This window comes from Crotalus tigris, unplaced genomic scaffold (assembly GCF_016545835.1).
Source record: "Crotalus tigris isolate CLP2741 ecotype Arizona unplaced genomic scaffold, ASM1654583v1 scf7180000017666.379230911805:20528666, whole genome shotgun sequence".
Taxonomy (NCBI): Eukaryota; Metazoa; Chordata; class Lepidosauria; order Squamata; family Viperidae; genus Crotalus; species Crotalus tigris.
The window spans coordinates 2,978,167-3,006,066 of record NW_024096552.1 but is presented as its reverse complement, the minus strand read 5'-3'; the positions used below and the strand labels follow the sequence as shown (position 1 = coordinate 3,006,066).

General features: G+C 39.9%; 1 protein-coding gene across 3 annotated transcripts; it reads right to left on the bottom strand.

Annotated features, from left to right (window-relative positions):
• Positions 1-10: 10 nt before the first annotated feature.
• On the bottom strand, positions 11-27,895 carry CCDC159 (coiled-coil domain containing 159). 3 transcript variants are annotated; one of them, XM_039336475.1, is made up of 12 exons: positions 27,773-27,895; positions 17,451-17,543; positions 16,520-16,547; positions 13,840-13,904; positions 13,672-13,753; positions 12,664-12,835; positions 12,296-12,363; positions 7,511-7,587; positions 4,444-4,532; positions 3,843-3,922; positions 1,778-1,891; positions 11-70 (listed from the first exon to the last, which is right to left on the bottom strand). In XM_039336475.1, the coding sequence occupies exons 1-11, from the start codon at positions 27,797-27,799 to the stop codon at positions 1,815-1,817; spliced, it is 858 nt and encodes a 285-aa protein (XP_039192409.1). In that variant the 5' UTR covers positions 27,800-27,895; the 3' UTR covers positions 11-70; positions 1,778-1,814. The 3 variants fall into 3 exon arrangements, with proteins under 3 accessions (XP_039192409.1, XP_039192408.1, XP_039192410.1); XM_039336474.1 differs by lacking the exon at positions 11-70 and adding an exon at positions 126-1,341 and having other exon boundaries at positions 27,773-27,890; XM_039336476.1 differs by lacking the exons at positions 11-70; positions 17,451-17,543 and adding an exon at positions 126-1,341 and having other exon boundaries at positions 27,773-27,893.
• Positions 27,896-27,900: the final 5 nt, after the last annotated feature.

Below are 27,900 nucleotides of genomic sequence, written 5' to 3'. Positions count from 1 at the left end.
TCACGTGCGTTGGCAGTCATGTTGTCCTCCGCGTCGGGCTGCCGCTTGCGAGTGAGTCAGATGATCCGATCTAGAAATCCAATATGACAGTATTTGCCGAGGTCAAACGAGCCCCCCTTTATGGAGCCTCGCGCCCCCCCGGGGGGGCGCGCCCCACAATTTGAGAAGCACTGCATTAAATAATCTGTTTCATGGTACAATATAGAGAGTGAACCATTGGTGTTCTATTCTTCATCTCTATTCTGTTGCTGCCATGTATCTAAAAAGGTTAACTCAGGAATATCCAAAAGCCACTCTTTTGTCCATACTAATTTCCTACATATTGTTTGCTCTGGAAAGTTCTGTGTCATTTGATATTATGATAATTATGAAAATGCCTTTATCTGCCTGCTTTATCCTGTTTTTTTGCCAGCTAATTGCTGTTTACTTTGCGCTGATCTTTAATAAATAAACTGGGTTTTTTTACTAGCTGAATTAAGTGGCAGGTTTGTTTCCTTTGATCTGTAGATGGGACTGTATCAAGTGCCAAAGAAACAGGACTTGATTCCCAGTAAGTTTCCAACACTATGGACCAGGAAAGTAGCAGGAAAGTAATAATCAAGGTAAGGAAGAAGGCCATCCCTGTAATCCTAAATGTGGGCATCAGAACACCATCAAAAACCATGAGTTTGGAGATGGCAGCAGTGGAATGAATGGATGAGGGAGAGGGCATCTTCCAACATGGAAGGACCACTCAAGAAGCCTTCCAAGACCAATGTAATCTGATGCAGGATACCTCATGATACTGGCAAAGAATTATTTTTTTTCAAATGTCTAGTCTTAGAATGTAAAATTTACAAATGACAAGAGTGAATTGCTAAATCTATATTATGCAGACATGTCTTAGAAGAAGGATTACTTGATTATTATTAGTTTTGTTTCTTTTTCTGGGACTTTAATGAGCTGCTTGACCGTTTAGGCCTAAAATTCACAACTTGCCTGAATAGAGGAAACAACACTGCAGAGGTAAGCCACAGATGAGAGGCTGCAATTATAGGTTATTAGCTAGTTGTTATTGTTACTGTTATTGGCTTGGTTTCTATTTCCATCCCTTTGGTATCTCCAGGTGAAACCAGGAAAGTTTCTGGTCTGAAAACCTGAAGATCCACTGCCAGTTTTTTCAAGTAGGTAATACTAATCTAGATAGATCAATGGTCTGACTTAATCTAAGGCAACTTTCTATCAGTGAAGACCAAACCAAGTGTCTTCCAAGCAGTTTGGTTTAATTTCATTTGCATTGTCAAAAATTCAGCTCCAAAGATGACCCAGCTTCTTTCTAGGATCTTGATTCTCCTTCCATACCTAAGAAAGAAACCATTAGTTTGCCAGGTATCCAGGTAGATGTATGGATGGGAGGGGGTCTGTTTGCTTCTCTACTGGAGGTGGGCAGTTTACAAACCAAATGAGCAATGCCTTGCTGTAGTCCACTGTTATAGTCTCCAGAAGTAGCTACACAAAATTCAGAAGCAAAATGAAGACATTTGGCAATGTTACCATTCCTTTCAACTGCTAGCCTGAATATTACTATTTACTTTTATCCCGCCCTTCCCAAATCCCAAAATGTCTTGCTTCCTCTACTAACAGTGTCACATCTTCTCTGCCTTTTGACCCAGAAAGAGTGAAAAAGGATGACTCTATTCTAAAAGAAAATTTCCTGAGGAAACACAATCTATGCTGGGAAATTTCAGGGTAGCCGTGCTCCTGAATGCGAGGAGCAAGAGAAAAAAAGGGGGCTCACCTTTGCCCTTCTAGGAACTGTGCTCTGAGCTGCTGCGTCAGTGCTGATGAAGGGCAGAGTCAGAGACATTGGAATCAACCAAATTAGTTTTTCGGTGTTGTCGGCTCCCTCGATCTGTAAAAAAGTAACCATTCATTCATTCATTCAATTCATTCATTCATTCATGAGGAGGCAGACATATTAGGAAACACAGTCTCCCATTTTGTCCCAATGTGCTCTGCTGAGACCAAACAAGTCTTGCCACTGATATGTGATTCTGCCATGGGCTGTCAGAATAATCTTGGGAGACAAGAGAAAAAGTCACAGCCTAGATTACGGTCTGATAAATGAAGTCTCAGAAGGGATCCCCTCTAATTCTCTGGAAAGTAAAGGCAGGGGAAAGGGGAGAACATTCAGACTTACAAAACTCTGTTGCTGTAACCTTACAATATTATTAAAATACTATGAGTATTAGTACTCATAGTTTTGTTTCCTGCCTGGACTACTTTGAAGGACTGATTCACCCTAGAGGAATATTTAAGAGAAATAATGTATATTAGTTTTTCCCTGGTAGTTACCCTCACGCAGCCCAACCTTGCACTCCAAATAACTTCAGAAGTAATAAAATTAGGCTACCTATAATTTCCAGATATTTGGGGCTTTGACTCTTGTAGTTAAACAACGCCTCGGACTAAAGGTTTGGGAAAACACACTGAAGATTATTCTGAACCCTGAAGGGTGGTGCCTCTTTGAAGCAGGCCTGGTCTGGGTTTTCCGTGTGTGCCTATGGTCAATTTCTGTATGCTTCTATTCAGAGGTGGAGCAACTAGGCCACAGGTCGGCAACCTGCGGCTCCGGAGCCGCATGTGGCTCTTTGAGCCTTCCCCTGTGGCTCCCAGCCTCTTCTGCCATTTGCAGAGAGAGACAGAGACAGAGAGAGGCACTTGCGCTTCCCTGCTTCTCTGTCTCTCTCTGTGTTTGTGCTTATGTCTCTCTCTCTCTCTCTCTCTCTCTCTCTCTCTCTCTCTCTCTCTCTCTCTCTGTGTGTGTGTAAAAGAGAGTGGACTCACTGTGTTCTCAGACAAGCTGAAAATCTTTTGGGCGTGGCTCCTCCCTTTGCTGCGTCTCTACAGGAAGCAGGAAGCAGGAAGAGCAGGAGAGAGCTAGCTAGCCCAGCTATGCTGACTCAGGACTTCTGGGAATTGAAGTCTATAAAAGACTGAGGTTGCCTATCTCTGAGCTTGTTGGAGAACAGCTTGAAGCCAGCTTGCCAGGTGAGCAGAAGATCGGAGAGGGGGGGAGAAAGAGAGAGAAAGAAAGAGAGAGGGAAGGAGAGAGAGAGAGAAAGAGAGAGAGAGAGAGTGGGGAAAGGAGACTGGCAGACCAAGGCAGAAAGAGAGGAAGAGAGAGGGAGGGAGAGAGAGACACAGAGAGAGACCCTTTTGATATCTAAAATGAAGATAACACTGCATATATCCTTTTTTACCTTTATGAGATATATATATGTTTGTATATGTGTGTGTGTGTATATATATATATATATATATATGTATGTATGTATGTATGTATGTGTATGTATGTATGTGTGTGTACACACACACACACACACACACACACACACACACACACACACACACACATATATATATATATATATATATATATATATATATATATATATATATGGTACGAATAAAATACGAACACCAGGAGAATATAAATATAAAAACCCATTTAAGTCATCATTGTTTACTGGCTCCTTAGCCCTGATGATGTTTGGAGTTTCCAAACGAAAGCTTGGCAGCTTTTAGTAAAGTATATTTTTATATTTATATTCTCCTGGTGTTTGTATTTTATTCGTACCATAGACATGCCCATGAGTCATATTTTTATGCAAATTTTCCAATATATATGTATGTATATACTGTATATATATAAAAGGTAAAAAAGGATATATGCAGTGTTATCTTCCTTTTAGATATCAAAAGGGTTTTGCGGCTCCCCGTATTTTGTTTTTGGTAGAAAACGGGTCCAAGTGGCTCTTTGAGTGTTTTGGATTGCCTACCCCTGAACTAGGCCTACTCACCTTTCATTTTCAAAGAATTCCTCTTCTCACTCCATGTGCTGTTATTCATAATGGAGTTGCGTAAAGTGTTGACAGCTGACCTGTATAAGGAGAAAGTTATGATTCCCTTTGTGGATTACCTGCCACTGAAATAAACAGACAGGAAAAATATCTCCTTATATGCTTTGATAATATTAAATGTTAATTATGCAGGATGAATGTATAGCTCTGAAATCCTCCCCCTGGTGATCTTTTAGACCTGGGGCAGTTTCTCATTTTACAATTTCATCCTCGGAGAACAAGTACTTTGTAACATAGTGGCAATTATACAGATTTCTTTTTTCTTTATTTATAATGGATTCAAACATGCTGTCCTTTTATTTCCAGACATAATAGATTGGTGTGGAATACAAGCATTTTCTTAGACTCAAATACTATATCTTCTTATAGGAAAGATGTGGAGCAGCTTTATAAGGTTGACCTTCCTGGGGCAGAAAATTCAAGCTCCAGAAATTCCTATTCCAACATCCCACTGAAGGGAAAGATGTCAAATTCAAGCAATTCCTTCCACAGCTGGAGACAGGAAGAGAGTCAACAAGAACTCCCAAGGAGCTGTTCTTACCAGATTTCATTCAGCTCTTCAGTCTCTGGTTTATGATCTTTCTCTGCTAGGCCATCATCTGGGGTTTTGCCCCTCAGTTGGGTCAGGAACTAGAGAAAGATAAAATATCAAATATATACATTGGGATGCAAAACAGGCTATGGTGGATATCTCTTCTACAAACCTCTGGATGAATTGTTGAAACAGTATTGATATCAGCCCAAATCCAAGGCTTAGATACACAAACTACACAACACCATGCAACAGGAGACAGGGAGTTGTGTAATCAGACCTCCAATGTTATAGGCTAACATAAGCTCACTAAAAATGCTGTTCTGTTCTTCTACTCAATTCCCATTAAGCAGGTCTCTTTGCCCAAATCCAACCTCCATTAAAGTGTTGCCACTGTTTTGCTTTCCAAAAAGATTTGCTACTATAGCTAGATGGAGGGGACAACTCACTCCAGGACAACTCGCTATGGGACAAGAGTTACAGTAATATCAACGAAATAGTGGAATGGAATCATTAAAGAAAGGATGCCAAAGGAAGAAACAAAATAAAATGTGAATGACAAAAAATAAAATATTTTTTAAATTAGTTGAAATAATTAAACTGAATTGTGAATTGTCCTACAGCGAGTTGTCCCAGGGCAAGTTATCCTGTGGCGAGTTGGCAAATTGGCCATGGTGAGTTGACTGTGGCGAGTTGGCTATGGCAAGTTGTCCCATTCCGTTGAAATGAAGCACAGACAGTGGCATGTCATGCTTTAATTTAATTTAATTTAATTACAATTATAATTAAATATAGCAATTTAATTGAATTACATTAGCTGAAGATCATATAATTAATATTTAATTCTGCCCATCTTAAGAGCATTAGAAAATTACTGAAATAGTGGTGGATACTACGGTACCTACATCAGAAACTATTTTCCACTGTGGCTAGCAACATGTTCCTAAGAAATCCACTTGTAGGGTATCAAAAAAAATATAGTTCTCAATTTCCTCCACCAATTTAAAGCCCACATGGCCAGGCTATCTGGGGGACTGCCTCTACCTAAGTATTTCTATCTATCGTGTCAAATCAGATAAGGCACAGTTCTATTCCCTTCCCCTAAACATTGTCATGTAATGGGATCTAGGAAGAATGCCTTTTCCTTGTCAAACCCTGTCCTCTGAAACATCCTTCCCCTTGAAGGATGGCAGGCCTTCACCTCCAAGCTTTTTGAAAAGCAGTGAAGGTCTGGCTTTTGACCAAGCACTGGTACACATTTCAATGAGAGGATTTAGTGAGGATCTTGGAAATTTAAATTTAGCATCAAGTTCTTAACATTTATGGTTTTAATAGATATAATATTATATTGCTTTATTGTTGTTATTATTATTGTTATTGTTGTTGATATTGTTTTAATTTGTCAGATCTACCATCTTCAGCTTCTATGCTTTGCTGGCATCATGTCAAAAATTGTTAGGGGGGAGGAGGGGATAATGGAATGTATAGGATAGAGATGAGAGGGAAAGGGGCTTGACGGAAACCAGAGGTGAGAACCGGCATATTCCAGTGTTCAAGGACACCTAGCCTGGGAAAAGAAAGTAACACCATACCCAATGGCACCCATCGTCCAGGCTATTCCCCAAACACCTAAACAGTATGCTATTGGACAGAGATGGATTGGCCAAGGGGGGAGGGCCAGGGAGAAAGGAAAAATGTAACGTTTTGCACAGGAACCTCAGATCTAGGCTTTCTTTCTATGCAAACACCTAACCTTAATAAAATAACCTATCGCTTCAACCTGGGCTGGGGCTGGTCTGACATAATTGTTGGTTGGGAGCTGCCTGGAGTTTGATATGGATGGCTATATAAATGCTTTAAATAAACATTTTTTTAAAAAAAATATTTATTGTGCCTGAGTCTGCTATTGACTCTCAACAACTGCTTAGACTAGTCCCTGCAGTTTTCTTGGCAAGATTTCAAAAACATTTTGCCATTGCTTGCTTTCTGGGGGAGAGAGAAGGTAATGTTCCCAAGGTCACCTGCCTGGTTTTGTGTTCAAGGCAAAAGTAGAACTCACATTTTCCTGTGGGGGAAAAATGCACGCGCAACAAACTGCCGTGCTTTCCCCCCCAAACCTCATAACCTTTAGATACCCTTTGTCCCAGTGAAGCAGCCAGAAGGTCATCCCCTTTTGACTTAATGCCTCACCTACCTAAACAGATAATATGCTTAGTTCCTTCCTATCTTTTCCTGTCTTTGTTAGTTCTTTCTCCTTTGATCTGCCTGCATTTGTTCTTTACCTGGTCTTTGACCATGTAATGTGTTACTAGGAAATAGTTGCTTATATGAAGGAATTTTCCAATGAAGAAACTTTATGTCAGCATCTAATGGTTAAGCTGGTGTATGTAACAAGACTATAAAAAGCATTAAACTCAGAGTTTGTCAAGCTGTATCCTGCAGCTTCAAACCTCTGCTCAAGACATGCCTGTGTCTTTTTCTTAGTGTCTTATATTTTCCCACTTTCTAGCCTGGTGCCAGAAAGTGGGAGACTTTCTGGGTGTCCCCCACTACACCAAACTGACTTTCTGGTTTTCCCCAATACCTTCCCCCATGTTAGAAATCCTGAGTACTCGATTAGTTTACATACACCTGAATGCCACTCCTCCTCTCTTAGGCAGGTTCTGGTTTCTTCCTTGTCTTATTTTTCTGATATATCATTACCTCACTGTGCCCACCTCTCCTATGGCTGCTCGCCTCCACAATGACTGACTATAATTCAGGAGGTGGGATTGGCAGAAGGAAAACAACCCTCTGGACTCCTGACTCGGCCACTTCTCTCCTTCTGCCGCCTGTTTCTAATGTTTCTGATAAATCACACCCTATTGTGGGGCAAAAGTCAGGATAGAAATTTCCTAAAATAAAAGATATATTCTGTCAATCACCCTATGGGCAATTGGGTGAGAGAGACTTATTTTACAGTGCAATGAGCTGAGAATGTACAATTTAATAACAGTTCCCAGAAATTTTTTTGCTAACTTACAGCTCTTCACATAGAGATTTCAACTCAATACTGAAGCTGAGTGGAGGAACTTACCTTCGTGCACTTCATTTGATTCTCTTGCATTTTCTTAATGCTGACAAGGTTTCTAGTGATATCAACCTCCTGGTCCTCTAAGATAAGAGCCAAGAACACTCAATTAGGATTACTCCCACTATCGTCTTTTAAACTCTCTCTTCTAACTTCTGTGAAGCATCAGGCTCTGCTGCAAACATTTCCTTTAAGACCTTGCCTTCAGTGGACAATACTCACATCATTATTCACAGCTTCCTTAGCAGATAGAGGAGCAAAAGCAATAACAAGGGGCATATTTATCACCAAAAAGGAGAACAGAGGGGACTGTATCTGACACTTAACATATGTGGAGTCCTTGGTGTTCTCTGAGCATGGTTGTTTGCTTGCAGCTGTTTCAACTAGATAACATCATTGGTGTACTGATGCACTGATCATCAATACACTGGTGAGGTTAGCTAGTCAGATGATGAAATGCCTGAAAGTAAACAACCATGTTCAGAGAGAACCAAGGACTCTACAATTCAACCCGGAGCTACATATATTTTTTTCTACTGGAATTTAATATACGAACACTATAGAAAAACAAGAAGAAATTGTAAGGCAGTATGGATTGAGATAGTCTATGTCATTTCAACTCCAACATAGTTTCCTTCTTTGCCAAAGTACCTGAGAGGTCACCTTACCATTATCCAACCATTAGTAAGGTGATAGAAAGTATATTGCAATTACATTTATTTTGGCACAACAGTTGAATTATTGGATGACTCCACACATTGCTGTTTGTCAGTTGTAGGGAAATAGTCTTTTTTTAGATCTCATATAAGCAATCAAGGGTAAGATACCTATTAAATTAAAACGGAAAATACTGCAGCATGAGATTAAAATACTGTATAAGGAAAATCTTGCCAATTAATAAAAGCAATTCAGCCATAAAGCCAGCTGTCTTGGAAGACTATAGAATCTTCCTTCTCAAAGATAGAAAATACCCAGGGGATGTGTTGGTGTACAACCTTTTCAGCAAGAGGAAGAATAGCTGAGCTAAATGCTGTCAATAGCATGGATGCATATAGAACTTGCCCAGGCCTAGTCAAGTGGTAAAATACCGCCCCCCCTTCTCTGTGCCTCAATGAGAGTTAAATCAGGTGATCGAGATAAAATTTCAAGAGGCTAATCTTTTTTTTTTATTGAAAAGTTTTTAAATTTTACAAAACAAATCCCTTCCCCAGACCTCCCCACCCTCCCCCGACCTCCCATACCCTCCCCCAACCTTCCCAGAGTTGAGTACAGGCTTAATTAAAAATTTTCAAAAAAACCTTAAAACATATATAAATCCTAAGCAAATCTAAATACATTAAATTAAACAGATTATCTTCTCTAAAAAATAATAATTACAATCATTAAACACGTTATAATATACTCTAAACATTTTCTAATATCATACTTATATTATTATCCATCATTCTTTATAAACTCCCTCCAAAACACAAATTTAAACATTACTTTCTTTAAATGTCTATACCTACAATATAAAATCTAATCTCTCCCTCTTTCTTTATCCTAAAACAGAAAAATAAACATATAAACATTCATTATACCATTAAGACTAAATAGTCTTTTGAATACTTAAACTAAGTACTTAAACTTAATCTTCTTATCTAAAGTTTTCATTCAATCTCTCTCCTAACAAAAAAAAAAACTTGAAAAACATATAGTTCCTAAACAAATCTAAATACATTTAATTAAACGAGTTATCTTCTCTTAAAAATAATAATAATAATAATAAATAAAAATAAAAAAACTCAACCATTAAACACATTATAATATACTCTGAACTTTTTCATATCATACTTATATTATTATCCATCATTCTTTATAAACTCCCTCCAAAACACAAATTTAAACATTACTTAAAACATTGAAATTCCCTTATACATTCCTAAATCTTTACCAATAACAAATTCCATCCACAATAAACACATTCCTTATCAGTCTCTCTTATCCATAAACCTCAAAAGAAATACTTTGAAATCTGCCCTTAAAGGTAGCTCCAAAAAGTTTGTGAATCTTGCTTCTCCCACAAACTCAGTACTTTTGAATACTTAAACTAAGTGCTTAAACTTAAACTTCTTATCTAGAATTTTCATTCGATCTCCATAATCTTCTCTCCAATAACAATTCCATCCACAGTAAACACATTCCTTATCAGTTTCTCTTATCCATAAACCTCGAAAGAAGTGCTTTAAAATCTGCCCTTAAAGGTAGCTCCAAAAAGTTTGTAAATCCTGCTTCTCCCACAGCAGGAACCAATACTTGTGGGGCTTCCTTAATCTCCTTCTTCTGTTGCTCTTTTTCTTTACGTTTATATGTTGCACGAGTTGTCCTCTGCTCCTTCATCTCAACTTGTTGAGGCCCCTCGAACTGAGATTTCCCATTTTTCATTAATATAAGCTCTTCAGACTGCAATTCTACCCTTAAAGGTTGCTCCAAAAAGTTTATAACTCCTACTTCTCCCGCAGATTCAGAAACCAATACTTGTGAGGCTTCCTTGACCTTCTTCTGTTGCTCCTTTTCTTTACAGTTATATGTTGCACAAGTTGTCCTCTGCTCCTCCATCTCAACTTGTTGAGGCCTCTCAAATTGAGATTTCCCAATTTTCATAAGTATAAGCTCTTCCAACTGCAATTCTACATTCTTTTCTTCCAAAACTTTAAACGTAATAGATGGCGATGAATATACCCCCAGGACCGAAGTATAAAAGTCTTTTGCTTTAGAAACAGTATTAAGTCTATAACATATCCCCAGGTAACTCACCACCATTCCAGTTGGAACATCCCATCTGAACAAGATTCGTCTCTTTTTAAGTTCATCTGCTAAAAAAGCAAACTCCTTTCTTCTTCTTAAAATTTTAGATGGGATCTCCTTTAAAATTATAACATCTTGTGAAGCAATCTGAAACCTCTTCTTATAAAAAACTTGTATAATTTTGTTGCGCAGGGATCTTTTCCCAAAGTAAATTACCACATCTCTTGGCAAATTCTTCTGCTCTGCCACCACAGAGTTAACTCTAAATGTTTTTTCAATTTCACTAAGTATTTCCTCTTTTTCTCTATTCAAAATCACAGCCAAGTCCTTTGCAACCATCTCTCTCAAATCTCCTTGCACAGATTCTCTCAAGCCCCTGATTCTTAAAGCATATTCCATTTGTCTATATTGAAGCATAAGAATCTCATCTTGAAAATTTTCCATCTCTTTTTCCATGCTTTCAAATTTTCCCTCCATCAATTCCACTTTTTCTTCTACCTCTTCTACGCGAGAGTTCAACTTTTCAAGAACAGAGGCAACTCCTTTTAAACCCAAAACTATCTCTTGCCTCAAAATCTTATTATTTTCCTCTAAAATTTCTTTCATTTCTCCCCTAATTTGAGATATAACATTTCCCATCATATCTTGCAAATCCTTCACCATTGTTGACTGTACCAAGGAAGAGGGTGAAGCTATTGATTTAGATTGTTGCGCTGATGATAACACCGAGGAAGAAACCACCTTAGGAGCTGTAGGAATTACTGGACGCTTTGGAGCCATCTTGAAAAAAAAAATCTTTACTCCTTCTTAAAAATTACAAAAATTAAGCAAAAGAAAAAGAGAGATTAACTCCAGAAAATCAAAAAATCCTTCAAAAGGAGATCATTATAATAAAAAGAAAGGAGTTAAAAAAAGGAAAAGGGAAGAAGAAAAAAAAATGATTAAATAAAAAAAATCCATTCCATTTTTTAAAAGTACAAAAAACAAAACAGAGAAGTTAAGCAAAAAAAAAAATGCTTCTAAAATCCAAACCCAACATCAAAAAAACCATTATAAATAATCAGGTCCACATTCCATTCCAATCATTAAAAAAAAAAAGGAAAGGAAAAAAAAAACACCAAAAAGCCTGCCGATTGCCATTCTACCTTCCCAAAGGAAAAAAAAAACACCGAAAAGCCTGCCGATCGCCATTTTACTTTCCCTTTCAGCAAAAAATAAAAAATAAAAAGAGGGAATATAAACGTAAAAGTAAGTCTTTAAACTTAAAATCCAAATAAAATCAAAGAAAGCAAAAGCTAAATCCTCTAGTCAGCTCTGTCCGCTTCTAAGAAAAACTCACCAGATCTCTTTAATCGTGGAGGTGGTTGCAGCGGCTTGTTTTATCCCTAGGGACAAAAGCAGCTGGGAAGCGGAGACAGTCTGAACTCCGTGGGAGCACTCTTTTCACCCCCCAAAAAAAAGCCTTGGGGGTGCATAAGAGGCTCTACCATTATTCAGGCAACCCTCTTCCCCCCCCTTTGCCCGGGAGGGGGATTTTGAACCGCTGAACAGCTGATGTCCGCTGTTCATAGCGATTCAAACACTTACCCAGGAGGACGGCTACAAAGTAGCCGCCATCGCACGCGCAGATCCACCGGAAGTCAAGAGGCTAATCTTGACCTGACTTAAAAACTGATCAGGTTTGAATTTGCTTAATATTTAAATGGAAGGTTTCCAGGGAGGTTTAGAGCTCTAGGCTAGATTGGGCATCTGGAATCCTGACATCTTCAGGAGTTCTTCAATTTGAAGGAGACATTGCCCTTTTACAAGAAAGCTGATTTTGGCTCCAAATTGACTGGATGATGGTTAAGAGTCTATTGCAGAGAAAAATTCAGAAGATTTGGAGAGCCATGGCAATTCTGAATGTATGATAAATGGGAAAATACTAGTAGAGAAGAATCTCCTGCATTTTGGAAGTGAATATGAACAAAATATTGCAAGAAAATAACACTAGTAGCTACTTACTCAGTTTTTGATGGATGCGCCGCAGTTCACCCTGAACTGATTCCAACTCTTCCCAAAGGAATTTTTTGCTGCCAGGGGAAAAAGAAACAGGTCAGGAAGCTTTACAATGTAGCCCTGGAAATTCAAATCCTAAGATGATTTATTATTAAGCAAAAACATTAAAACCCACTATTATTGTCCTCTAGCCTTTGGAAATCTAAGCACCTACACCAGTCTATTACCCAAGACTTCTTCAGTCCCAAGAGCAGTAGAAAGAGAATTATAGTAAAGACTGCAGAGACCCAGCCTATCTAACCATTATTTTACCTGTCCAAAATCCACAAGACAGAGCTCATTTCTTTCTCTGCCTACTCAGCTCTTTCTCCTACCTCTCAAGGACATCTTGAGATAGATTCTCCATTGAACTTTGTTTCTGGACCATGGAACTCTGAAGCCCTTCTACCTCTTTGGTCATGGTTTTCCAAAGCTCTTGGATTTTTTTCTGTATTAGCTCATCAAACATCTCTCCACGGGATAAGTGGGCAGCAAATTTTACTTCCTCTAGAAGGATGGAAGATGATACGTTCTTCAGTAATGGAGAGACAGGGATGATATTCTGCATTCTTGATTTACCAGTCCTAATTCTGTGAAGATGCCCCTGTACAATTCTTGAAATGGCACTCAAAACAGACTTGAGATTCTAAGATATAGCACCCTTAAAATTCTTCCAGACTGAGCTACAGTGAAGAGGTTAGAAACTGTTTTCAATTTCTTCCAATTCTGCTTCTGCAAGCTGCTTAGGAATGGGGATTATATAACCTATCAGTCTTGTGTCTGCTACCTATGTTTTCATAACCAGAAGAGTCAGAAATTCATAAGAAACCAAGGTCTCTATGGATTAATGCTCCAGAATTCCTCTCTCTCTACAGGGAGCCCTTAAATCAGTGGTTCTCAACCTGTGGGTCGGGACCCCATTTGGGGTCGAACGACCATTTCAAGGGGGTCGCCAAACAACGCAGTCCGCCATTTTTCCCCCTTTTCCTTAGCTGTGCTACTCCCTTTTATTCTATTGGCTTTTGAAAGCCAATAGAATAGACTCTCTTGAATAGAGTCTAATTCTATTGGCTTTCAAAAGCCAATAGGAATTGTCCAGGCTGTCTCTGCCCTGCTGAGCCCGCCAAAAGTCCCATTCTGCAAACGGTGCTGCACCAGTTGAGTAGTCCTCGACTTACGACCGGTTGTGTAGTCCTCGACTTACGACCGGTTGGGGGGTCGCGGCATTAAAAAGGTTGAGAACCACTGCCTTAAATGGTTTCTTCTTTAAAGAAGGATATAACCTGATATGATGGGACTTGTAAGGCCACAAAACAAGCAGAGCGATTTTTCATATTTCTCACCTTCCAGTGCATTGATCCTACCCTGCTGGTAGTTGCTCTCTTGCTCTAACAAAGTAATTGAGTGGCTCAGTGCTTGAAAAGCCTGGAAAGAAAATTTGGCACAAATGAGGTTAATATTGATTGTGATACCAAGATGGCAAGATCTCCAGGTTTATGCCAGCTACATACCTCGGTCTGGGCATGGAGCTGAGCTCTGATAAGCTCCACATCATTTTTCAGTGCCAAATGAGACTCTGGGATTGAAAGAGACAATTATTCACATACTTTTGCCACACACAAATGTATAGCTTTGGATCTTTTTCCTTGATAAATAAATGAACAAGTGAAATGTTTAAGATAAGATAAGATAAGATAAGATAAGATAAGATAAGAAAACCTTTATTGTCATTTTTTTTTACTGTGGACACAATGACATACATCAAAAAATGAAATTTAGTTGCCCACTCTCAAAGTGAAACACATACTGTCCATTTTGAATATATAACGGAAGGAGGAAGATTGAGAGTTCACAAGGTTAATGCTGTATGGAATGAAACTATGGCTGAAGCTGGATGTTTTGCTATGAATACTACGAAGCCTTCTCCCAGAAGGTAACAGGTCATGAAGAGGATGTGTAATGTCTCAGATAATCTTACGGACCCTGTTCAAGCAGTGCTTCTGTGCTATGTCCTGGATGGGAGGTAGGGAACTGCCAATGATCTTTTCGGCCATCCTCACCACTCTCTGCACCGCCTTCCTGTCTGAAGCAGGGATGCTTCCAAACCAGACTGTGATGTCATATGACAGGATGCTCTTGATTGCCCCCCTGTAGAAAGTGGTAAGGATAGGAGAAGGAAAATGTGCCTTTCTCATGCAACGGAGAAAATGCAGGCGCTGCTGTGCCCGCTTCACCAGTGTCTCGCTGTTGAGCAACTAAGCCAGCCTACTCATTAACTGCATACCCAGGAATTTGATGCTGTTAATCATTCCCACAGGTGAATCATTAATGCAGAGAGTGTGGCTGCGCCTGCCTTTTCTGAAATCGACAATGATCTCTTTGGTTTTTCCGGTATTTAAAACTAGGCTGTTTTCCTTACACCAACCCCTCAACCTCCTTGCGGTAAGCATCCATCTTGTCATCATGAATAAGGCCCACTACTGTTGTATCATCTGCGAACTTCACAGTATGGATGGTGGCAAACCTAGCACAACAGTCATGGGACATCAGGGTGAACAGCAGCAGACTTAGGACGCAACCCTGAGGAGAACCTGTGCTCAAGACAATGGTATTAGAGGTATTTGTTCCAACTCGCACATATTGGGGCTTGTTGGTAGGAAAATCAAGAATCCAGTTGCACAAAGGAGTGTTTAAGCCTAAAAGGCCCAGTTTGTCTACTAGATGTTGGGGAATGGTTGTGTTAAACGCTGAACTGAAGTCGACAAACAACAAACGCACATGAGTATTTCTTTCCTCTAAGTGCTTCAAGCTCAGATGGAGAATGGATGAAATAGCATCTTCTGTAGAGCATTTGGTCAGTAGGCAAATTGAAGCGGGTCAAATGCTGGCAGGAGACTAGATATAATGATGTCCTTTATCAGCTTCTCAAAGCATTTCATAATGGTGGATGCCAGTGCAACCGGACAGTAATCATTGAGGCCTGTAATTGTTTCTGACTCATTTGTTTAATTGGGTTCTTTAGTGTGGAGAATAGATCACATTTTAGGTCATATTTATGCAAAAATACTGAAAATTGAAAAGGCTTCACAAAACCTAGTGAACTCTAGTTCTTTTATAAGCAAGCCTGTTATTAATAGCAAGCCTTAATTCTGAAACCTAAAAATACTGAGCTCTATCTCCACGTCTACTTGGAAAATTAATCCCAGATACTACTTGGAAATCTTTTGCTTCAGCAACAAAAGATTCTCTTTGTTATTATTGCTCAAGAATTCTGAGGAAGAACTCTGCCCTGCAAAACAAGAGACTGGGATCCACTTCAGCTCTAATGGGCAGTAAGCATTCCTTTCTAGGGAGTGTGGATTGGTAACTCCTAACAGAGGAGAAGGCTTTAAGAATTCAAGTGACAGTAGATCCAAAGAGAGCAGTGGAGAAATTGGGTATCTGAATATAGGGCTGGGCTGAATACCAAATAGAACAAAAAGGGGCATGATCAGAAGTGTTGTGGTTCCAACCCAGCCAACTCCACCTGGAAAACTTCCATCACTCAGAGTGTAAGAATAGGAATTAGAATAGAAAGATTAAAAAAAACCTATTTAAGTGAAACATAGCCAGAATGTCTTCACTGTAGAAATGATAATGGAAACTAAAAGGATGGTTTGTAAAGTAAAGAGGAGCGATACCAAAAGTAGACTTCCCAAACTGATGCCCTCTATATGGGTTGGATTGCTATTCCCATCATTGTTGCCTGCATGGACAGTGATTGGACTTCTAATCCAACACCCCTGAAGGACACTGGCTCAAAGAAGAGAGGAGGGGATTCAAGAAGAAGGCGTCACCTTAGACAGGAGTGAGAGAATATTCACAGAAATCTTGAAGAAGGACTGAACAGGTTCAGGGATTCCTAGAGAATACAAAAAGGTCCGTACAGTACTTTTGCTTTCAGGGACCAGAAAAATAAGAGGAGGAGAAGAAAGAATGAGAGAGGTAGGAAATGAGGGGGAGAGAAATTCACTTTCGGGAAAAAGTCCAAGCACAATATCTGGCTTTTTTTTCTGTTTACTTCATGACTACTCAAGGCAGACATGTTTGACCCTGACATGTTACCTCCCTTTCAATTATAATACAAATATTTTAAATAAATAAATAAATGGGTAGATTTAGCAAAAACTCAAAAAGGATCATGTTACCTACCTTGTGGCTCCAACCCAGCCAACTCCACCTGGAAAAGAAAATTCCCATCACTCAATTCCAAATAAAGCAACAGGCCCTCCACAGATGAGGACTTTTATGGCATAGACTGCTTTACTTTTCAACAAAACCCCTTCTCATAAAATGTAACAGGCTGTATTCCTTTACCCATACTTTTTTCATTCATGCCTATTTGGGAATATTACCTTGGTTTTTTTTTTATTACACTAATCAGTGTTCATTTTTATTGCACTAATTTTATTGCACTAATTCTTTGTTAGAATTTCAGAAATCAGAGGGTAAAAAATCAGGAGTCTGGCAACACCATTTTTGACTAACAAATTCTATTAAAAGATATAAACTTTCATGAGCTGCAGCTCAATTCTCAGCTGCACAGAGCACTACCAATATTTCCAATGTGTAGATTTCAGTTTCCAGAATTCCCCAGCCATCACAGTTCCCAACAAGGGCACCCATAAGATTAGAGTTGCCTTCTCATTCTCTTCTTCTAATATGCTATATGCCATCATCTGCTAGCAATGCCCATTTGGATTCTAGCAGGACAAAATTTGCATTTGCATTTTGACTGTATCATTAGCATACCTCTTAAGTTCATGCATGCTATAAAAGAACACACTTCTTTAGGGCTGTAATAAGAATAATCTGAGTTTAAATTTGTTTCAGATCAGAATCCGGGATATTTAAGCCTCCATCTCACCCCACTACGATCCACAAGATAAAAGATTCAAATCATTCTGATTTCAAGAGTATAAGTGAGGCTGTACACTCAGAGGCCTGGCTATAAGTATGTGTTGTTACTTGTCAGTTTGGCAGGCTTCATCTTGAAGGAGTCAGTGTTTACTCCTAATATCTCTTGAGCAAAACACTATTTCCTTGCTACATCCTTATAGTCCAACAAGATACCGGTACCTACTGCTGATGCAGGGCTGCTTGCCCGAGCTAAGCACCAGTTAGGAGAGTTGATGTGATTCTGTTCATCATTGGCAAGTGTCATTGTAGTTGACCTCTAAGACAGAGAAACAGAAACCATAATTTAGAAGCAGAAACAAATACATGAGAGCAGCCAACAACATGGTGCAGGAAACTGGGGCTTGAAAATGAAGTCCACCCTTCTTCCATATCCTTTATTTTGGAAGACCAGCACAAGGTGCTTGTTCTTGTCAAGGAAACAATATGATGATGCCTCAGATCAGAAGGAAAACTTGGCTAGGAATCTTGAGTTGAGGTTCTATGCTTGTTTCAGATATTTCTTTCAACTTAAAGTCTATTTCTGGTCATCATCTTTCCTACTCTTGGGCTTAGTAGTTTAGACTGCTTACAGCGTGGCTGTAAGGACCCACCCCACTTTGACCGTGACCGTCCAGACTACAGTATTCCCATTGCTTTCTGGCAATTCCACTATAAAATCCATGGCTATTTCTCTCCAGGGGGCTGAGGGACTTGCCACTGTTTGCAATAGTCCTGGCACTTTCCCTTGCAACCTCTTTGCCGTGGCACATTTTGGACAACTGGCTATATAACTTTCAATGTCCTTTTTCATGGATGGCCACCAAAATTGCCGTTTAATTAAATGTAAAGTTTTTACAAATCCAAAATGCCCTGCTGATTTTGTGTCATGGCAAAGGTGCATGAAAGTTACTCTTTGAGTTGTTGGTATATATAACTTTTCCCCTACCCAAGGCAACCCGTCTCTCATTGTGCACACATTTTTGTTTTTCTGGAACCATTCATCTGTTTCCAAACTTTTTCTGAATTCAATTCCAGTTTGGCTGTCCAGTTGTGGTTTTAATTTGGCTTGGGTTCTTGTGGTTACTGGTGCTGCCAGTTGTGACTCTGCCATTATTGGTCTAGAGTCTGTGGTTCGTGCGCTGTTATATTGGGGCATGCGAGATAGTGCATCTGCCAGGAAGTTCTTTCTTCCTGGTAAATGTTTGAGCTTAAATTGGAATTGGTGAAAATGCTGGGACCAGCGGGCCTGTTTGGGATTGAGTTTCCTGGAAGTTTTCAGGGCTTCTAAATTTTTGTGATCAGTCCACACCTGGAAGGGGATTTTGTTGCCTTCCAGGAACTGTCGCCACGTGAGTAATGCCCAACGTATCCCATAAGCCTCCTTCTCCCATACAGGCCAGCGCTGTTCTGTTTCCGTGAGTTTCTTGGATGTATATGCACAGGGTTGCAATACTGCATCATCATTTTCTTGTAATAGCACAGCCCCCACTGCCACATCACTTGCATCTGCCTGTATTATGAAGGGCTTGTCCATGTCTGGGTGCCTTAGTACTGGTTCGGCAGAAAAAAGTCTCTTTAGTCTCTCAAACGCTGCTTGGCACTCCATTGTCCATGTTAGTGGCTGGCTAGGTTTTACTGAGGATGTTCCCTTCGTTTTTAGTAAGTTAGTGAGGGGCAAGGCTATCTGGGCAAATGAGGGGATGAATTGGCGGTAAAAATTTGCAAAGCCCAGGAAACTTTGTAGTTGCTTTCTTGTGCGGGGTGGTGCCCAATCTAATACTGCTTTGACCTTCTCTGGGTCCATTTCAATGCCCTGTGGGGATATGCGATAGCCTAGGTAGTCTATCCTTTCCTGGTGGAATTCGCATTTTGAGAGTTTGGCATATAGGTGGGCGGCTCGCAGCTTCTTTAAAATCGCCCTGACAAGGTTGAGGTGTTCCTCTTTTGTTTCAGTAAAGATAAGAATGTCGTCCAAGTACACAAGGACCCCCTTAAACAGGTGCTCCCTTAGAACGTCATTGATTAATTGCATAAAGACTGCAGGGCCCCCTTGTAATCCAAATGGCAAGACTTTGAATTGATAGCACCCCATGGGGCAGTTAAATGCAGTCTTCCATTCGTCCCCTTCCTTAATTCTCACGCGATAGTAAGCTTCCCTTAGGTCTAGTTTAGAAAAAAATTTCCCTTTCGATAGGTGTGACAGCATGTCTTTCATGAGGGGCAGAGGGTATAGGTTGCTTTCACTGATTGTATTCAGGGCCCTATAATCCACGCATAAACGTAAGGAGCCATCCTCTTCTAAAAAGGACCGGGGCAGCCACTTTAGGCTTGGCTGGCTCAATGAAACCTCTCTCTAGGTTTTTTTTTATAAATCTTTCCATTTCCTCCTTCTCCTTTGGGCTCATGGAGTATAATCTGGGCTTCGGGAGTTTTGCCCCAGGCTTGAATTCAATGGTACAGTCTGTGGGTCGGTGGGGGGGAAGCTCATTCGCCCTCTCCTCACTGAAGACTTCAGCAAGGTCCTATATTCCTCTGGTATTTCTGTTAATCTTTTTTCCTCTCCTATGGATGCTTTTTCTATTCTTGATTCTGGTAGCCTCCCTTGGGGTTTTAAGTCCATAGGGTCCCCCTTCGGGAATTTGATTTCTGTCGTCCTCCAATTTACCCAGGGGTTCCATTTTTTCAACCATTCCATCCCTAGAATCATTGGGCATTCCATACCTGGGGTCACCACAAACGTTATGTCCTCTTCATGTTTGCCCAGGGAGAGGTGTATTGGTAGAGTGGCTAGGGTAGCTGGCACCCCCCCTGCTATGGATCCATCTAACTGGCCAAATGAGATTGGTTGTTCCAGTCTCCTGGATGGGATGCCCAGATTCCCCACTAGTGTTGGGCTAATGAGGCAGCGGGTGCAGCCAGAGTCTATTAAGGCTTTCACCTTCACAGCTTCGGGCATGGGGGGGATTAATATAGTCACTGTTTTGAAGATGGGTGTCTAAAGTCCTGTCTAATGTAAGGACCCACCCCACTTTGCATCTTAAGAAGACAGAACTCTTGGAATAATTCTTCCAACAGGAATCCTTTATTAAGAAGAAGTGGTTGCAGGCATGCTAGACAGGACTTGGGGTCCAAGCCCTCCCATTCAAGGTTTTAAGGGGTTCCCCAGTAGTCCCACCCAATCAACCCCCCTTCCAGTGATAGTTTCAGGTATCACAATTCCACCCCCTTTTTTCTTTCTTCCGTCTGGATGGAGACTTCAGATAACTACATGAAAGGCAAATACCCTTCTTTGTTATGGTAAGGTTCTTTGGTGCTAACGCTTTGAGGTTACAATAAACACACATTCAGCATTCAGCTCCTTGAAGTATACTGAAGGAAGTGAGGGCCATAAAGCCCCTTTGTTCTCCCCCTTCTCTCCCTCTTATGGCAGAAGTCAGAGAAGGCAGAATTGGGAGTTTCTATATTTGATAATTAAAGATGAAATATAATTGGATTCTGACATTGGCTCTCTTACTAGATTCAGCTCCAATTTTGTACTTGCAGCAGCTGTGCTGCATTGCTTTTAGAGGATGATCTCTGAGATTAATGGAAGCAGGGGAGATGATCAGTCCTTCCTCTCACCAAGAAGTGTGGGACATTATCCACCTATTCTGCATACATAATGATAACCAAAGCAAATCATGAACTCATCTGTTTCCTAAAGTTGAGAAGTAATTTTCCAAGAGTGTTTGGTTTTTAAATTACTTGTGGAGATTCTGCTCTCAATGAGCCTGGGACAACTTTATCCTATATTATATAGAGAGAGAATCTAAAACTTAGAAACACAAGTAGTACAACTCTGATGGCTACAGGAATATTTAACTTGTTTCCCACCACATAATTCTTGTACCCAATTAGTAGCTTTCATTGTGTATAATTTCAAAAGTGACATGTTGTCTTTCTTGGCAAAAAGCATTACAAGAAAAAAAAAGGTTATTTAAAATATCCCTTTCCGAATCACTTCCCAATTATGGCAGAAACAATCAGGCTATACTATAAAAGCCTATCCCTCCCCATTAGTCCCTGTAGATTTGGTCTGAATGAATTAGGATCTTCAATTATGGACATGATATGAAAATATATTTAACCCATAACTCCTGTTTATTAGCTTGCTATATTTCACATACATTCTGCTGTTCAGAATTTTACTCAGCACTTAGAGGAATAGTTATGTAATTGTAGAGCACAATAATTTAATTTCACTTTTAAAAACTATTTTTAAATAATTGTTGAATTTATTGAACTTAAACATGTATTATTCAGTTACATTTTCCTTTTAATTTTCTCTATGTTTAACCACTCTTGGAAAGGTATACAGAATTAGATGGACCCTCTGAGTCTAAGATTACACACACATACACACACAAACACACACATATACACACACACAAACACACACAAACACACACACACACACGTCTGCTGCTGTGGGAGCCGCGGGGCCCGCTTGACAAAGCAGGGCTGCGTGGGAAAGGCGGCGGCGGAGGTGGTCCTGGCGGGGCAGCAATGGGCGCTGGGTGCGAAGGTGGCGCGCATAGGGTGCGGCGGGTGGCTGACCTTCCTTGGGCCGGGCCAGCTGGTGGCCTAGCCAGTGCTGGACCTGCACCGCTGCTGCCTCACCCTGTGTGCCTACATGGCCGCCCTGGAGTGCCTGGCCCACGACGCTTGCCACCGCCATGGCCTGCCCACAGCCCGCGCCCTCCTGCCACCCTGCACTGGCATCTGGCTCAGCAACCGCGAGCTCTGCGCCATCAGTGTGGTGTGAGGCTGGTGCTGTGGGAGCTGCAGGGCCCGCTCTATATGGCAGGGCTGCGCGGGGTAGGCGGCGGGGAGGCTGCAGGCAGGGTATGGGGCGGCTGCATCAGCCGCTCCGGCTCTGGGGGGACAGCCCACCACCGATGCCCCCCGTGCCTCTGACTGCAGCAGACAAAAAAGCCCCCAAAGTCGACCGGGGAGAGGCAAAACGATTGGGAAGCAGCCTGGAAAAGCCGAACACACTGCTTTCTCTGAGAGCGGCTGTTTCTCAGGCCTCCCCCAGTACGGAGTTCCTGCCTAACTCCGGCTGCAAACAAGAAAGGTCTTCGTCAGGTTGGTCCCTTGTATTTATCCTGCACCCTCAAGGAGATGGCTGAATGGATTGGCGACTTGGGCTTTCCTCAGTACAAGTTAAGATCAGGTTTCCTTGCAAGCAGAAGGGGAGGACATTCTATATAAGTTCATACATCATATTATTAGACCATAATTTCCTGAGTATGCCCCAAAATGACTTATTTAGGACATACGCTGTGTCATAAATGTTGCTTTGCAATGACTGGATTCAAACATCATTTTAAGAATGCATTTTGGGTGCAATGCTAGCTGTGGAATTCTGGGAGTTGAAGTCCACATGCCTTAAAATTGTCAAGGTTGAGAAACACTGGGTTATAGTAACAGGTATGTAAAAAACAACAACACAGATAATGGTAAATCATAGGAAACTTTAATGAACTGTCTTGACTGAACTATGCTGTGTATCATCTTTTGTATTATTAAAGCTATTGTTATATATTATTTTCATTAGCAAACCATCCCATGACAATGGATCGTGTAGAGAAGAATGTTAAGAAAAGAAAATATAGTGAGGATTTTTTACAAGTATGGTTTTACCTCAATAATTACAGCAGGAATTGAGAAACCGCAATGTCTTATTTGTTGTGAGGTTCTATCAGCAGAATCTATGAAGCCGAACAAACTAAGCCGCCATTTTGATAGCAAGCATCCGAGCTTTGCCGGCAAGGATACCAACTATTTTAGAAGCAAAGCTGATGGACTCAAGAAAGCCAGACTTGACACTAGTGGCAAGTACCACAAACAAAACGTAGCAGCCGTTGAAGCTTCATATTTGGTGGCACTCAGAATTGCCAGAGCTATGAAACCTCACACCATTGCTGAGGATTTACTGTTGCCATTGGCCAAGGACATTGTTCGAGTTATGATCGAAGACAAATTTGTGATGAAATTGAGTGCAATTTCCTTATCTAATGACACTGTCCGCAGAAGAACAGATGACATGTCTGCTGATATTCTTGATCAGGTAATCCAAGAAATTAAATCTGCTGCACTTCCAATATTTAGTATCCAGCTTGATGAATCTACAGAAGTTGCAAACTGTTCACAGTTACTGGTTTACGTGAGATATATTAAGGATGGCGTCTTTAAAGATGAGTTTCTTTTTTGCAAACCTCTTGAAATGACAACTACTGCACGTGATGTATTTGACACAGTTGGTTCATTTCTGAAAGAGCATAAGATCTCTTGGGAAAAGGTTTGTGTTGTTTGCACAGATGGTGTTCCAGCTATACTAGGATATTGATCTGGATTTCAATGTTTGGTACTGAATGAGTCATCAAAAGTCATTGGAACTCACTGTATGATTCATTGGCAAATATTAGCTACAAAGATGCTGCCACAAGAGTTACAAGAAGTAATGAAAAGCGTCATAAATTCTGTCAATTTTGTAAAGGCGAGCAGTTTAAACAGTTGACTGTTTTTGCAACTGTGCAACGAGTTGGATGCGCCGAACAATGCTCTGCTATTTCACACTGAAGTGAGATGGTTGTTGAGAGGAAAAGTTTTAAAACGTGTTTTTGAGCTTCATAATGAACTCAAAACGTTTTTTAATCAGAAAGCAAGACCGCAGTTCGAAGCACTTTTCAGCGATAACAGTGAACTGCACAAAATAGCTTACTTGGTTGACATCTTTGCCATCTTGAATGAGTTAAGTTTATCACTGCAAGGACATTGACTATGTTTGCATGCGTTCGAAGGAGGGTATGTGTCAAGCGGGTCTGGATGTCTATCGGCACAATCCCTGGCGGCTGCATTCCTGCACACATTCCTCCACCCAGGGACACTGTTTTCCTCCTCAGGTGTCCGTGAATATGCTGTACCGCTTCTAGTTGTCCCCCTCCCCTTGAGGCTCCTCATTACTTGCTCGCACGTTGGGTTCATCAGTTCTTTTGACCTTTTTGCACACGTGCGAGGCCTCACCACATCACCTTCCATTGTAGGTCTCTGTTTTCCTTTCCTTTCACATCGGTAGAATAACCCATCTCTCCCCTCATGTTGGCAGGGATCGTGGAGCAGGTGTCCCATAGGGCTATCCCTCCCTCGAACGCATGCAAACATAGTCAGTCCAGGGAGGATCTAACGGACCACGGAATGGGGCTAGAGAGGATGACAGTTGTGAGAGTGGGTGAACAGAAACGGAGAGTGGTTGGATCCAGGAGGAAGGAAACAGCAACTTCGGAGGGCATCAACACGGTAAAGGACGTGGGCCCTTTAAGAAACCAGATGGATGATAAGAAGAGGGTTGAGAGAGATTAAAAACTTTAATATACATGGTAGAGATACTTGAAGTGATAATTTATTGATGTAAAACAATATTTGACTATGGTAATTTTAAATTGATAAAGCTTTAAAACAGGTGGAGTAGAAATAGAAATTTAAGCTAGAAATGGAATATATTAAATCTATTATCTTATTTGTGAGAAATAGAGAGATGATAGTGAATGTATTAAGTTGAGCTGTTTATGTATGTTTTTCACCTTGAATAGTTTGTTTACCCAAATACCACAGTGTGTCTAATGTACTCTTTGTTTAAATTAAAAAAAACAATAAAATATATTAAAACAAAAAAAAAGAAACCAGATGGAGAGAACGGATGGACCGGTAACCAGGTCAAAGAGCTGAGCACAAAGCCACCCGGCAGCATAAGAAGGACTCCCAGCAATCTTGCATCATGTTCTGATGATGTTGGTAGTGTTGACTGACAAAAGACTTAGCTTTTAATTAAACAAGTTTTGTTTTTAGTATTATCCTGATGTTTGGATTATTTTATAGCGTATATATATACACATACACATACACATACACACACACATACATATACATACATATATACCTATATATATTATATATCTATAAATATATAAATAAAAATGTAAATGTTCGTTTGTTCAAAATCTTAAATCTCCAAAAGTTCTTCACTGATTGCTTTGAAATTTTGACACAATGTTGCATTCGAATACATGCGTGTTTTTATATACCTATGTAATATAGCTGTCACACCTGTGACAGGTAAAAACATGCTTTTTGTGAAAAACAGTGCCATCTGTTGGACGTAAAAGCAACACACGCTACGATTTCAGACAATCTCTATATCTGCACAGACAATGGAACAACAAAAAATATTGTATACCCACAAGCATTGTGAAATTAAACATATTACAAAAGTGCACTTTCTCTTTTCTTTCTTTTCCATTTAACCAGAATGAGCCACAGCAACGCGTGGCCAGGAAGAGCTAAAAGTGCAAAGTAAAAATTGGAAATAAGGAAAGAAAAGAAAAAGTAATAAAGAAAGTTTCTGATTTTACATTTATATTTACCCTCTGTAAGGTAACAAAATTATTTCCTTCTTTACATAGTCTACCCTTTCTAGTCATCAAACCCATAAATCACTAGTTCATGTCTTTTTTTTTTCAGCAAAAGTTCATAAGAGGCTTCCAGTAACAATACATATGGTTATTGCCCTTTCTCTAATCAGACAAGTAAATGTTGCCATCTCTGCTAAACTGTCATCTTCACCAATCATTTCTCCATTGTGGGTATATCAAAGTCTTTCTGAAAGTGTTTATAAAAACACTCTTCCACAATTCTTTTCTGTTTATCCATTAGTTCCAACAAGCAAAGTTCTGAATATTAATATTTATTTTTTGTATCATTGTATTTGAACCCAGAATTTTCTAGCTGTTTTACAAGATCACTAGGCATAATAAAATGACCCTTTATGTTTGTTCCTTATCATATACTCTTTCACTTGTTCTCCCATTTCAAATTTCAACAGGTTTATATTTTAGCAATTACATGTTCATCATTTGTAAATTCAAATTTGCACTTATGCTATTCAATTCCAAATGTCCTCTTATCTATCTTAAATATTTCTTTTTAGCTGTGCATATGAAAACCTTTGAAAGTTAAATCCCAGTCAATTGATCTATTGATTTCATCTTATATTCTCCATGTTCTTATTCTAACAGCTCTCTATATGTTAACTATCCTTCTTTGCTGGCTATTCCTTTTATATAAAATGATTCTTATGCTGAGACTCATAAAGGCATTTTTGGCACAATCTGGGTTTATTTTATGTTCTCAATATGGCACTTCTAATATACTGATTTTTAAATCTACATTAATCTTAACTTTATCCGACCATAGAAAACTGTGTCATCCAAACCTCAGGTCATGCCCCTCTAGTTCTAAAATTCTCTTATTTCTCAGCAGCACCCACTCTTTCACTTTCTAACCAGGCAGTTCAAATTCTCCTTGTGTGCATCTTAGCAGACTTTATATTTAATTTAGCTATTCCCTTGCCTAGATACTGTATGTCTTTTGGCCTTTACTTAAATTGGTCAAACCAGGTCATTCATTTTTATCACAGAAATTCCTTCCAACAATGACAATTGTAATTTTTTCCATCTTAGTAAGTCCTTTTTAATTTGATTCTATGCCTTAATATAATTGTTCTGAAATAACATGCAATTCATATTAATCATACTAATACCAAGTATTTCACTTTTTTCTGAATATTAAAACACCTTCACCCTCATCTTACTTAACATCTTCATTTTCTCATTAATTTTAAATCCAGCTAATCAATGCACCAACGTCCTTTATTTTTTTAGTATTTCCATTTCTTCCAAAGGATTTTTCAAAATTATTACCAAATATCAGCAAATACCCTTAATTTATACATTCCACTTTTAATCCTCACTCCAGCAATTCTTCCATCTTGTCTTATGTGTCTATTCAATACTTCCAGAGCTAAAATGAATAATAATAACAAGGGACATCCTTGTTTTGTCCCTTTCTATATCTCACAAGGTTGTTAATTTCTCCATTTACAGTTTTCTTAATTTACAATTGTCTTTTGTGAAGTATAAATCAATTTTATCTATTTAATAAAATTCACTCTCTTGAGATTATACCTTCTAGAATGCTAGCATCCATCCTGAGGCAGGTGTTACCAAATTCCTCCCGCATCATTCCGAAACTGAAATCTATCAATACCATATTGGAGTATCGGAGTAATATTGCGAGAGATACAACTGAGGGTATTCAAAATCTTAGGAATGTAGCCTGTTTTTTAGCTTGGTGAGCCATCCTACAATACCGAGTCCAGTAAATTTTAAACGCCAGTGCTTTTGCTCTGCACCCCAAACTAAGAATGGGACAGGTAGCAGTAAGGTAACCATACATCTAGACGTATGTTTTAGACTTAAGTTCCCACAGTTTCTTGCCGGGCCGTTTTGTGCACTTCCCGTTTTGTGCATTGATCCACGATCCGCACTTCAGGTTTTCTAGGCAGAAAAGAAGTAGCAGGAACGCTGCCGTACTTAAAGGAGTCGTGCACCACCTCGCGACTCTTACCTTCGTGACCATCCTCCCGTCCATCATCCAGGTCGCCCCTGCCAGCGATAGTCTCTTGACCCAAACCAGATAGGGGGGAAGATGGTTTAGCGGCAATTCAACGTGCCAACAAAGGGGCGCGGCCAGCC

Excerpts from the sequence above, each read along its gene's own strand:
- CCDC159 (XM_039336475.1), bottom strand. The coding sequence starts at position 27,799 with ATGATGGACGGGAGGATGGTCACGAAG. Across the intron at positions 16,548-17,450 it reads CAAGCAGCCCTGCATCAGCA|GTGGAGTTGGCTGGGTTGGA; the intron begins GTAGGTACCGGT and ends TTTCTTTTCCAG. Across the intron at positions 13,905-16,519 it reads GGCTGGGTTGGAGCCACAAG|AGTCTCATTTGGCACTGAAA; the intron begins GTAGGTAACATG and ends TTTCAATCCCAG.